Here is a 12,316-nt window from a genome sequence, read left to right as displayed (position 1 = left end):
ATCTATGGGGGGGATGTATGCGTTTGGGGGGATGTGTATGGGGTGGGGAATTACGGGGTAGGGGTGTATGGTGTGGGGCTGTATAGTTTTGGGGGGATGTGTATGGGATGGGAGTGTATAGGGTGGGGGTGTGTATGGAGTGCTCATGGGATGGGGGTGTTCGGGGTGGGGTGTGTAGGATGAGGGTATATGGGGGGGATGTATATGGGCAGGGGAAAGTGTAAGGGGTGGGGGTGTAGGGGGTGGGAGAATGTATATAGGGTGGGGGTGTTTGGGGTAGGGAATTATGGGGTGAGGGTGTATGGGGGAGGAGATGTACATGGGGTGGGGGTGTATATGGGGTGGGGCTGTATGGGGTGGAGTGAGTAGGATGGGAGTGAGTGGGGGGCTCAGGGGAGTGTTTGGGGGGCTGTTTGGGGCTGGAGGGTGTATATGGGGTCGGGGGTGTATATGGGGTAGGGGGCACTAATGGGGTGGGGAGCGAATGCAGTGCCGGGGGACCCGGGGCCGTGTCGCAAGGAGCCCTACAAGGGCCGGGGCACGTCTGGCACCGCCAGGCCCTGGGGCAGCTCACGGGGCTGGGGGCAGGCGTCACCAAACCCCCCCCGAGCTCCACCCGCTCGCGGCTCTGCCCAGCTCCAGCCCTCGGCAGCTTCGCCTCGTGGGATTTCTTTCCGAGCGGTCATTTACATCATTTTATTTATTTATTTTTTTTTTCCAGGGAATTGAAACTGCATTTCAAAGGAAAACGAGGGGCAGCAGCGAGCCAAAGAGACCGCGAGGAACAAACCCGAGCCCGACGCCTTTTATTTTTCCGGGCACTCCGGCCCTTCCTGACCTTTCCCATCAAGCGAGAGCCGGTGTGGGGCAGGTTTCGGCTCCGGCTGCCCCGTGGCAGGGGATGATTCCTTTTAATCTTTCCGGCGTGACTCCGTTTCGCTTCCCCCCCCTCATCCAGCTTTCCGCTAAAGACCCGAATTCTCCGCGGTTAAGCCGAAACGCAAGCGTCGCCAAGCCTAAAAATAGCGAGGCACATCTGTCTGCTTTTTTTTTTTTTTTTTCTTTCACGTGTTTTACGAAGGAAGAGGCTCTACGTGCAAAATCAGAAGCCCAGCTGCCATCTGCCCTGCCCCCAAACTCCCCAAACTTTTGCCTTCCCCAGTTCCAACCTCCCCCAAACCGGCCATGAGGGCAGCACGGGAATTTCTTTGCGCATGAAGCCGGGGCCGGTCTCTGCCCCGCGCCTGTCTCCAAGCAGTGTTTTCTGTTGAGTTTGTAAAGTGAATTTTCCACCGTGGCTCACGATTCCTTTCACACCGCAAATCTCGAAATCCCAATCTCCATCCTTTAGAGCCGGCTGGCGGGAATCTGGCAGTGTTTCAGTGCCGTGCTCCCTGGCGATTCCCCTAATGCCATTCCTAAAATAACCGTGGCGAAGGCAGCGTGCTCGCTCCGGAGGAAGGCAGGATCCCGCCAAAGGAGGCTGCGTTGAATCAGCTCTTTGCCCACGGCGGGTCACGGTGAGGGCACCGACGCTGCTTTATCCTGGGGAAACTGAGGCACGGACGGGGAGCGCGGGCGGCACGCGGTGGCCACGGCTAATCCAGGAGCCGGCACTAATCCTGCCCCGTGATTCACCCGCATAGTTTCCACCGTCTTGCTCGCCGCGCACGCCACGCGTCCTGTCCCAAAAGGAAACCCCGGCCGGGGCAGTGCCAGCGGGGACCATTTGCCATTTGTTCACCTTGGAAAGCTTCAACTCGCTGGCGCCCAACCCAACTCTCCTGGGGCTGGAAATAGAAAACCAGTCCAATAGCTCAGCTTTCTGGGCAGCCCTGGCCGTGCTGGTGGAAATCTGTCCATCTGTCCATCCGTCCATCCGTCCTGCTGGTGCTCATGTCCAAATTCCCACCGCCAGCGCCAAAAAGCTCCAGCTGCGGGTGGTCCCCAAGGGGGCCGGGGCTGCTCGTGGCTGGTGCTGTGCGGCCGAATGGGGCCATGCTTTTTGTTTTGGGGTGGCACAGTAAATTGGAGGAGATTTAGCTGCCAGCCTTGAACTTTCGCACGTGTTTCGCCCTTCTCTGGTTCTTTTCTGTCTCTCCCACCTTTGGGTGCAAGCCTGGGAGGGTTTCTATAGGGGGCTGCTGTAGGAGATGGGGAGCAGGGGCTGCTATAAGGAACGGGGGGCTGAGGCTCTCTCAGCACCAGAAAATGCAATTTGCCCAACAAGGGGCTGAGAAAGGTGCTGCTGCCCCCAGATGTGATGGGGGGAACATGGATCAGAGCTGCTGCCTCTGAGCATCGCAGTCCTCAAAGCTTCAGGAAGGTCCCCAAAAGCTGGAGGTGGTGCAGGAAGGATGCTGGATCCATAAGCAGGATTTTCTTGTGCCCCTCTGAAGCTGGCGTGGCCGAATTCACTGAGAAATCCAGCAGCCCCTCACCCCAGAGGGATCCTGGCTCTGCTCCTGGGGTTGCAGAAGGGTGCGGCCCCAATCCTGGCACCTCCTGCAGGTCAAAAGTCCTGGCAGGGCCACGGGGCCGTGAGTCACGCCGCCCCCAGACGAACGGCCCCAGTGCCCGAAACTTTCCCAACCAGGCCTGGTGTTGTCACCAAACCCGGCCTGTGCCACGCTGGGGACCCGGTGTCTCCCAGGGGAGCATCCCTTTGGCCTGGCTGGTGGCACCCTGGGGACTAAAGGTGGGTGTGAGGATGTGAGCCCCTCTCTTGTAGGGCTTGGGTGCTCAAAACCATCCCCGTTTTTTTTTTTTTCCCTGCAGGTTTGATAAAATTCAAAGTGCCCCTGGCTGGGCAAAGCGCTGGAGACCACCACGAGGAGCCCCCAGCACCCCTTGGGGGGGGTCGGAGGCGCTGCTGTTGCTCGACCCGCAGGGATTCCCACGGGCAGGTCCCAACCCGCTCACCCTGCCCAGCACCTGGTGCTCAGCATCGATGTTGGGAGAGCAAAGCCACGTGTGGATGCCCTCCCCTGAGCCTTCCTCGCTGCCTCAGGAGCTGCACAGCGTCCTGGCAGTGTGGGCAGGGGCCGGGGGGCTCCAAACCCAACTTGGTTTGGGCAGCTCCAAAAAAAAACAGGCTGGAAGCAGTCAGAGAGCATAGGGAAGGGTTGAGGAGCCTTTGGCTTGTTTTCCACCAGCACCACAACCCCAGAGGGGCTCGGGGCAAAGCCCCAAGCCCTGCCCCCACCTCCTTTGGGCTGGACCAAGGACTCTTTTTTTTTTTTTTTTTTTTTTTTTTAACGTTTCCAGCTGCAATGATATCAAAACACCAGGAAAAACAAAAACAAAAACAAAAACAAAACAAAACAAAACAAAACAAAACACCTTCCACAAAACTCCAGAAACGCTGAGCCCAGCATCCTCCCGCTGCAAGGAAAAACATTGCAGTCTCCCCAGACGTGGGGGGAGAGCGCTCTGCTGTCACGCAATCACGTGCCTTCCTCGAATTCACACTGTGCTGAAAATCGCCACAAATCTCACAGCTGTGTCAGCTCCACCCTACCCAAATTCTTTGGAATCAGGGCTTCGTGGAGCGTTGCCCAGCGGCGTGGGCTCAGTTCCTCTGATGGGAGGAAGCCGCCTGAAGCAGCCTCGCACCCTTCACGCCGCGGACATCGCGGCCAGTCCCGAGGCTTAAAAAAAAAACACAAAACCCCACAAAGCCGGGGATAAAATCCCCTTACCTGAGCGCAGCCCTTCCCGCTCGCCGCTGCCATCGTGCCCCCCTGCGCGGTGGCACCGGGCGCCTTTTGCTTTGCGGGGAGCGGGGGGCAAGAGGCAGCTTTATCATCTCTGATCCCCAGCCCTGCGCGCCAGCACCCAGGTCATTGGCTGGGCACTGTGGGGATAAATACAGGATTTTAGCAGCCGTGGCTTTAATCCCACGCAAAATAATGGAGAGGGGGTGATGGAGCTGGGGAGCAGCTCGGGGCGGCTCCTGCTGCGTGCCCCAAATCCTGGCCGGGTGTTGCCGGTGCAGGGATGCAGCTCTCCAGGACGGGGTCGCTTGGGGATGCCCGGTCCCCTGGGGGCTTTTGGAGGGCACGCCGGTGGCTCGTGGGCTGGGCGTCATTGTCACGGCGGCCGCATTGAGTGGGTCACCGGGTGTCACACCTGTTTGCACGGCCAGAAATAGAGGCTGTGTCACCGGCCAGCCCCGTGGCAGCAGGGACGGTGTGGTGACATTGCAGGCTGCCCTGATTTTCGTTGTGGTTTTACTGATCAGTCCTCTCCCTTTTATTTTATTTTATTTTTGCAAGATGTGCTTGCAAGGGGGTATTTGTAGGGTGAGCCCCAAACCATGCCGGGGCAGCCTGGGTCCTGCTAACACCCCGCAGGTGATGCAGCAGCTGGGAGATGGGGTTTGCACGTGTGCGTGCGTGCACGTGTGCATGCGGGGCGAGGGCATGTGTCCGCCCATGCGGCTCTAACAAGAACACCCCACACCGCCCTGTGGCAGCCCCTCGGCTTCTCGGGGGGGGCTTTTCAGGTGGGATGCAGGCAGGGGGAGATGCTGGGGTGCCAGGGGAGGACAGAGCAGCCGCAGCAGCCGTCCCCAGCCCGCGGCCCCGTGCTCCGTCCCTACGTGACCGCGGGCATGCACGGCCCCACTCCCCGCTCCCGGAAGAGGAGCTGGCGAGCAAAGAGGTTTAGGGCTGATGCACTCCTTAATTCTATCCAACGGGGATTAATGAAGCGGGAGGGAGGGCAGCACCGGCCGCCACAGCCGAGTGGAAGAAATCGCTCCCCGCAGTAACCCAGGCGTGCAGCGAGCAGCGCAATTTTCCTGCCCGGCCATGCAGAGGGAAGGGCAAGGCAGAAAATACCTTTGGGGAGGAGGGGAGGCAGGCAGCGCGCTGCGCTCCCTGGGTTTCCCAGCCTCGTGGCCTCTTTTCTCCCCGTTCCCACTGGGGATGTCCCCACGGTGCTGCAGGACCCCTCCAGCACCCACTCACGGTGCAGCAGGCAGAGGGAGGCAGGAGTAAGGTGGTGTTCGAGGGACCCAGAAATCAGCTTTTAGGGTGTCCCAAAGGTGATGCCTGCTCTATGGCATAATTGCAGCTCTGGTGCTGCAGCTGGAGAAGGGATGGGGCTTGTTTCTTGCCTGAGGTTCCCTGATCACAGGGAAGCAGGATTTGCAGGTGGGCTCAGGCACCACCCAGACATGGCAAAGGTTAAAGCCAGCCCCTGCTGGTGCCAGGCCCTGCACTGGGCCTGGCACCTTCCCTTTGTAAGGTGAAGTGCCAGCTGGGGAGAGTGCAGCAGAGCTGAGCCCCATCCATCCCCATCCCTATCCTGATCCCATCTCCATTTATCCCCATCCCCATCCATCCCATCCCCATCCCTGTCCTTGTCCCTGTCCCCATCCCCATCCTGTTCCCATCCTCATCCCCACCCCCATCCTCATCTATTCCCATCCCTGTCCTCATGCCCAACCCCATCCACTCTCATCCCCGTCCTGTCCCCATTCATCACCATCCCCTACCATTCCTTTTTCCATCCCCATCCCATCCCATCCCACCCCACCCCATGTGGCCCCTGGGGACAGCCCCGCTGGAGCAGCACCCAGCACAACCCGGCCGTGCTCTCCGCAGCCGCTCCAGCTTCCCCCTGAGCAGACCCAACTCCCGCTGGGGCTTTTTGGCAAGGCTTTTGCATTACAGAAAACCCTTTTATCTCCCCCAAACCGCCGTGCGGGAGGAGGGGGAAGCCGAAGGGCCCCTCCTGAGCGCGGCTTTTAGTTCACTGACACAGAAAGGCTTCTTCCCGCAGGGGAGGACAGAGCCGCCTTTGTTCGGGCCCCGCTGCTGCTGCTGCGGAGGAGCTGGAACCAAGTCCTGGGCGCTGGCGGCGTGACAGTGCTGCTCCTGGCACGTCCACACGGCAAGTGTCGAGGAAAAGCAAAACGTGATGGGGAGGGCAGTGAGCTGGCCAGGGGCAGGACCCCCCTTTCCCAGCGCATCCCCGTGGGTTTTCACCTCCTTGCATGGATTTTTATTTTACGGGCTGCGTTTTGCCTCACTCCATTGCACAAAAAGCCAGGTCACGGGGAGCTGAGTGACCCTAAAGCATCTCCTACTGTCCCCACCCCACTTAATCCCCATTGTCCCTTCGCCTGACAAACCCTGTTACTACCCCTGACGGGATAATTCAGGGCTAATTCAGAGCATTCGGGGTTGTGAGGCCAGGACCAATCCTGCACAGGACCCAGCTTTGGTGGGTGGCGCTGCACTGGGAGCCAGCCCCAAACCCGAGCCTGTGCAGCTGAAGGCTCCCCCAAAGCCAGGCCTGGGCTTCCCCACGTGAATCATTGCCCAGATTTCTGCCTGAGCAGCTCCTGCAGAGCTCCTGTCGGGATGGGAGCTCCACGGCTCTTCCCGGAGCTGGGCCGTTTGGGGGTGAGATAAGGCGCTGTGGGCCACTGATACGGCTATCACCATGGCACCTACGGTGGTGGCTTTATGGCTGTGATGGCAGGATGCCCTTTAGGGCAGCAGGCTTTGCCTGCACGAGTTGATAAAGTTGTTGTGATGCACCTTATCGCCACACGAATTTCCCCTGGCCCCAGGGACCGGAGCTGCCCATGGGTGAGGAATTGGGGCTACCATGTGCTGAAAAAAATTTGGAAAAGTGACTTCCAGGGTCCTTCCCTGGTGTGAGAAACTAAGCTGTGTGTTTGCAGCAGAGAATTACTTTTCTGTATTCCAGGCTAGTTGTGTAGCCATAACCAGGAGAAATGCTAAGTAGATAAGTGGACAAGAAAAGGCCTCGCTGTTCCGAAACAAGGTAGAAGCTTGAGAAAAACAGGCTGAGTAGTGTGAGAACGGTAAAACCACGATCACAAGTTCTCAAAACATAAGAAAGGAGAAATTAAAGGGTTAAAAAAAAAAAAAAAAGTACGCATATGGTATAGAGGAGTGTCGAGTAGCTTGTGAACCTGTAGTACTCAGACAATGAGGAAACAGGGGAAGCGATCAGGCGTGGGGTAATAGGGAATAAAAGGTTAGGATTTGTTTACTAAAATGTGCTCCTGCTTGACAGGACGCCCGCCATTGCAATCGTGAATAAAAAAGCTTCACAGAAGATCCTGTCTGATGAAAAATGAGATTTTTCTCACACTGGGGAAAACGTGCCCTGATGTCGTGTTGCAACTGAGCCAAAGCCGGGCACAACCACGGCCGGTCCCCAAACGGTCCCCAGAGGGACCCCGGGGGGATGCTGATGGGGTTATCACCCCGCAAGCAGGGGCAGAGGCAGAGGAGCAGCATTTACACCATCATAAAGATTTTGCAGAAGGCTCTGGGACGACCAGCCGTGGTGCCCCGAGCAAGCAGCGAGCAGGGCGCAGCACGGCCCCGTTGGGTCCCAGGGGGATTTTCACCTCCACACCACGCTGGGACGTGCCACCGACTTCCCAAAGGGGCCATTAAGGGGATTTTGTCAGCCCCCGTCCCACAAAGCCCCCCTCTGATGGCTTGATGGAGGCATTTTCAACCCGAAGCCACAAGGGAACGGAGGCCACGTGGTGTTGAGGCTCGGGGTGGAGGCCGGGTGGGGACGCAGCAGCCCCAGCTCCCAAAAGACGAGCACGAGGCAGGATCCAGCCCGCAGCCCCCGGGCACCACGGGGCCAGCACGAGGCCACAAATCCCTCGGGATCGGGCACCCGGGTGGGAATCGGGCTCCTCCCTGATGGGCTGTGCCCTCCCTTGGATGACGTTTGGGGCTGTGCCAGGGCAGATGGTGCTAATCGTGTGTCAGCAGCTGCCCCGCTGCAGGATACGGCCCCGGCGCTCACCTTCCTCCTTCTGCTGACCTTTCTGGCGAGGGTAATTAGAAACCTCCGGGTAATTTTCCAGTCTCGTGATAACAGCAAATGTCAGCCCCTGGCGGGCAGCAGGGCCAGTGGGACGGGATGGATGCTGTGCTTGGGGGTGTGGTGGCCCCTGGGGATCATAGACCCGAGGCTGGCTCCCTTATGGGGTCTGAGAAATTCCCGAGCAAGCTGCGGGCCAAGGATTGTTCAGGACCCTTTGATTTTGGGGGCTGAGCTCCCCGGGGCAGGAGGAGCCCTGTGCTGGTCACTTGAGGTCACCCCATGTTGTGAGTGAGCCCCAATAACCAGGGCCCCTAATAGTTGTGGCTGCTAATAGGTATGTCCCTGACATCTGTGACCCCAATAAGCCCCTAAAACCCATGTTCCCTAATAATCATGTCCCCCAATAAATGCAACCCCTAATAACTGTGACCCCTAATAACTGTGACCCCCTGAGAACCACGACCCCAATAACATCACCCCTAGTAACTGTGACTCTTAATAACGGTGACTCCCTCAAAACCATGACCGCGTTATAACCATGGCCCTAATAACCCTGTCCCCCAATATCCATGACCCCCTATATCTGTGACCCCCAATATCCACATAACCCCCAATAACTGACCCCCCCCAAATCCTGACCCCCCCCAAACCATGACCCCCTATAACCATTGCCCCCAATAATCCTGACCCCCAATAACCCCGACCCTCCTATACCCACAGCCCCAATAACTGTGACCCTTAAGAAGTAGCCCCTGATAACCATGACCCCAATAAAAAAATTCCCTACTAACTGTGACTCTTACTGACCGTGACTCCTACTAACTGTCAATGCCTCCTAACTGTGACCCCAACAACCATGACCCCAATATCCATGACCCCAAGTAGCAGTGTCCCTCCAAACCATTACTCCCAGTAACCATGACCCCCTATAACAATGGCCCTAATAACTGTGACCCTAATAAAATGACGCCTAATCATCCCGAGCCCTAATAAATGTGGACTTTGTGAGTCTCGCAACATCATCCCTCACCCCATCCTCGATCCCCTCGTGTCCCTGGGGCATCCCATGGCACAAGCACACCCCAAAACCTCCCCGTGCCTGCACCAGCAGGGGAGATCTGGGGGCTCGAAGCCCCGTCCCCACTGGCGTGGTTGGGTTTAGGGGATCTCTGTCCCCGGGGATGCTGTGGGCTCACCCCAAATAGGAATTTTCCCCATTTTCCAGCAGCCCTCGGGCTCAGGAGGCGGCTGTGAGGACCAACACTGCCATCTAGCGAGACCTGCCTCCCGCTCATCACACCACGCACGTTTTTATTGCCACCCCTAATAATAATAAAAAAAAACCCTATTCCTGCATTTCTGGGGACATGAGACCCCCAAAACCCCCATTTCTCCCTTTTGGGCAGCGACCGCCCATCCCTGGCGCAGTGGGGCTCATCCACTGCTAGGCCCCAATGCCTCAGGGGTGTTTTTTTGGGGGTGTTTTGGGGTCACACCACACAACCCTAAGGTTTTAGGGTTTGGGGTTTTTCAGGGACACCACCAAACCCCGGATATTTTCTCCAGTGTTGCCCCCTCCCATCTCCTGTTTGCGAGAGAGCCCCCCAAAGTAAAGCCCCCAAATACTGGAGCCTTGGGGTCAATCCCTATTTAACAGGACACTTTGGGGCCGAGGGATGATCTTGGACAGTCCCAAAACCAGAATTAACTTGGGCAAAGCAGCTCCCCCACCCCACTCGTTAGCCCCAGCTGGGCACCAGGTGCAACCCGTTAGGTGGGGGGTGTATTTAAGGGAATTTTGGGCCTTTTGAGGGTATTTTCAGTAGGTGGTTGTGTTGTGTGCAGGCACCAGTTCCCCTTTTTCCTGGTTATGGGGGAGCAGAGCGGGGCAGCGGGGGGGGCCGGGGGTCCTGCTGACCACGCCGCCCCCCGAGGTGCTGGGCACGGTGCTGAGCCAGCGCCACGGCCCCCTGCCCTGCGTGGCCCCCATCATCCGCCTGCGCCGCGGCCCCACGGGGGGCTTCGAGGCAGAGGGGGACCTGGCGGGGGTCCTGGAGCGGCGGCAGGCGGCCAACGCCAAGGAACGTGAGCGGGTGAGGTCCCCCCCCAAAAAAAAAACACCTCATCCCCCACCCCAAAATTCAAAGCAGATTGATCTAAACAGAGCGGTGACACTTGGGGATGCCGAGGAATGGGGGTGTGTTTTCCATCCAAATGGGCAACCCCAAAAATAAAAAGGGGGGTCACCCCCCCCATTTTTTTCTCCCCTATAGATCAAAAACCTCAACAGCGGGTTCTCGGCACTCAAGGCCCTTGTGCCCCTCGTGCCCCGCGACCGCAAGCCCAGCAAGGTGGACACGCTCAAGGCCGCTGCTGAGTACATCCGCCTGCTGCGGGGGGTCCTGCAGGACACGGGGGGCCTGCAGGTGGGACCCCCGCCCTAAATCTGTGGGGGTGACTTCAGGGGTGCAGCTGGGAGGGGCTAATTTTTAGGTTTTGGGGAGTGAGTGCATTTAAAAATTGCTTATTTGGGGTTTTGTTTGAGGTTGGCCTTTTTTGGGGGGGCTTTGTTTGATTTTTTTTTTTTTTTTTTTGTGGTGGGGAGGTCTTTGCTTAAAATTGGGTTTTATTTAAAATTGTCTCTTTGGGGTTTCATTTAGCAGGTGGCTTTGGGGTTGCTCTGGGCAGCCTAACCCCCACAAAACATCCCCAAATCCTACAGTTACTACTTCCAGATGAAAATCCTTAAATTTTTGCAGGGATCCTTTATTTTGGGGGTGCACCTGTAGTTTTCCTTCCCCTGTCCAAACTTCACTTTTTTTTTTTTTCCCCCTGTTCTTCGTCTTTTCACCCCGTTATCCTGGTGACCCCAGCAGCAGGAGGATGGAGTGGTGCAGGAGCTGGGTGACAGTGGAGGGGTGCTGCTGGGGGGGGGCTGGCCCCCTGCTGCCCCCCCGTGTATGTGGGGTCCCCCCATGTCCCAAACCTGCTTGGGGCCATCACAGGAGAGCGGGGAGCTGGTGAGTTGGGCCATGGGAAGAAACTGGGGGGGGGTGATGGTTTTGGGGTTCCCCAAGTGTGGGTGTCCCATGGTGGGGGGGTGGCAGCACCCAGGGGGCTTGCAGGGAGCCCCCCATTTGTGTTGAGTTCAAAAACATCCAATTTCTGTCTGCAGAAATAAGGATTTGCTTAAAATCAGCCTCCCCCCAAATATTCCAGTTGCTCCAAAATAATGGAAAAATGTATTTCTTTAAATATATTTCCTTCTTTTTAAGGTGCTTCCAACCAACCCCTAAAATATAAATTTGGGGGTGTCCTGCGGAGATCTGCAAGGGATGTGGAGATGCCCCAGCACAGATTTTGGGGTTCCAGAGCTGGGATGGCTCCAACCCCCCCGGTGCTTTCCGTGAAACTGAGCTGCCCCCCTGCGCTGGGGCGTTGGTGTCCCCAAAGTGCTGCTGGGGGAGGAGTGGGGGGCGACAGGTGTAATTGCTCATTAAAATATAATTAGGAGCTAGCACCGTGCTCAGGTAGCAGGGCTCATTAACCCCACCCCTAATTAATCTCCAAAATAAATCCTGATTTTTTCTGGTGTGGCAGAAGCCTGGCTTTGTCTTCTTGCCCCTCCCTGGCTGTTTTATTGCAAAAATTGAATTTTCCTGCGTGGGTCCTCCCCCCTCCAGGTGTCCCCCCCCTCCTTCCCCAGGGCTATTTTGGGGTTGTGGCAGCAGAGGGAGCTCGGCTGGCGCAGGGAGGTGGCCTTTGTCAGCGCTGGTGGCGCTGGAGGCTGGCGAGAGGGGACCGGGGGCGCGGGGGGGGGACGGGGCCCCCCCCACCCGGGGCTGTCACCCGTGGGAGGATGCTGTGAGGAGCTGGGTGAGGCGCTGCAGCCCCCTGCATCCCGGGTTTGGGGTATGGGGGGGGGGGGGGGGTGTGGGGGGGCGTACACCTGCTTGGACCCCCCCTCCCGAGGAATGGGAAGGGAGGGGTCGCTTGGGGGGGAGGCTGTGGGAGGGGGGATTTGGGCCCTAATTAGGGGGTGGGGGGAAGCAGCGGTGTTGGGGGGGGGGTCCACCTGCTATGGGGGGGGGGGGGCACCTGCGTTCGCCTCGCCCTTCCCCCCCCAATTTTCTCATTTCTTTTGTCTGAATGCTGGCGGATACAACAAGGGGGGGGATGCAGGCCTGCCCCCCCCACAACCCCCATCCTCCTGCACAACCTGGTGGGGTGCCCCCCCATCCCCATCCATCCCCTGGTGATGATGGGGGGGTTACAGGGCTGTGCCCCCCCCCGGGAATCACCCATTTTCCAGCCCCCCCCCCATCCTCCATCCCCAGCGCAGGGCTCTGCGGCTGCCGCAGCAGCGCTGGGTGCGGCGCGGGCGGGGGCGATGCTGCGGGGGGGGCCCAGCCCCATTCCCCCCCCCCTCCATAGCAAATGATGCGCTTCTGCCCCCTCCCACCCAGCGGCCACGATCGCG

The 12,316-nt window shown here is 58.3% G+C and overlaps 1 protein-coding gene across 1 annotated transcript; it reads left to right on the top strand.

The window, feature by feature from the left end:
* Positions 1–8,692: 8,692 nt before the first annotated feature.
* FIGLA (folliculogenesis specific bHLH transcription factor) lies at positions 8,693–10,280 on the top strand. Its single transcript, XM_032203978.1, has 3 exons — positions 8,693–8,748; positions 9,719–9,929; positions 10,110–10,280. The coding sequence occupies exons 1-3, from the start codon at positions 8,693–8,695 to the stop codon at positions 10,278–10,280; spliced, it is 438 nt and encodes a 145-aa protein (XP_032059869.1).
* The last annotated feature ends 2,036 nt before the right edge of the window (positions 10,281–12,316 follow it).

The sequence above is a fragment of the Aythya fuligula genome, chromosome 27 (genome assembly GCF_009819795.1).
Source record: "Aythya fuligula isolate bAytFul2 chromosome 27, bAytFul2.pri, whole genome shotgun sequence".
Classification (NCBI taxonomy): domain Eukaryota; kingdom Metazoa; phylum Chordata; class Aves; order Anseriformes; family Anatidae; genus Aythya; species Aythya fuligula.
Note: the sequence above shows the minus strand (reverse complement) of the source record. Positions and strands in the feature narration are given on the sequence as shown.

What these genes read in the sequence shown, in the direction of transcription:
- FIGLA (XM_032203978.1), top strand. Translation starts at nt 8,693, where the DNA reads ATGACCCCAATATCCATGACCCCAAGTAGCAGTGTCCCTCCAAACCAT. An exon ending in CCTCCAAACCATTACTCCCA is followed by an intron (nt 8,749 to 9,718) that starts GTAACCATGACC and finishes ATGGGGGAGCAG; the next exon opens with AGCGGGGCAGCGGGGGGGGC. An exon ending in ACGCCAAGGAACGTGAGCGG is followed by an intron (nt 9,930 to 10,109) that starts GTGAGGTCCCCC and finishes TCTCCCCTATAG; the next exon opens with ATCAAAAACCTCAACAGCGG.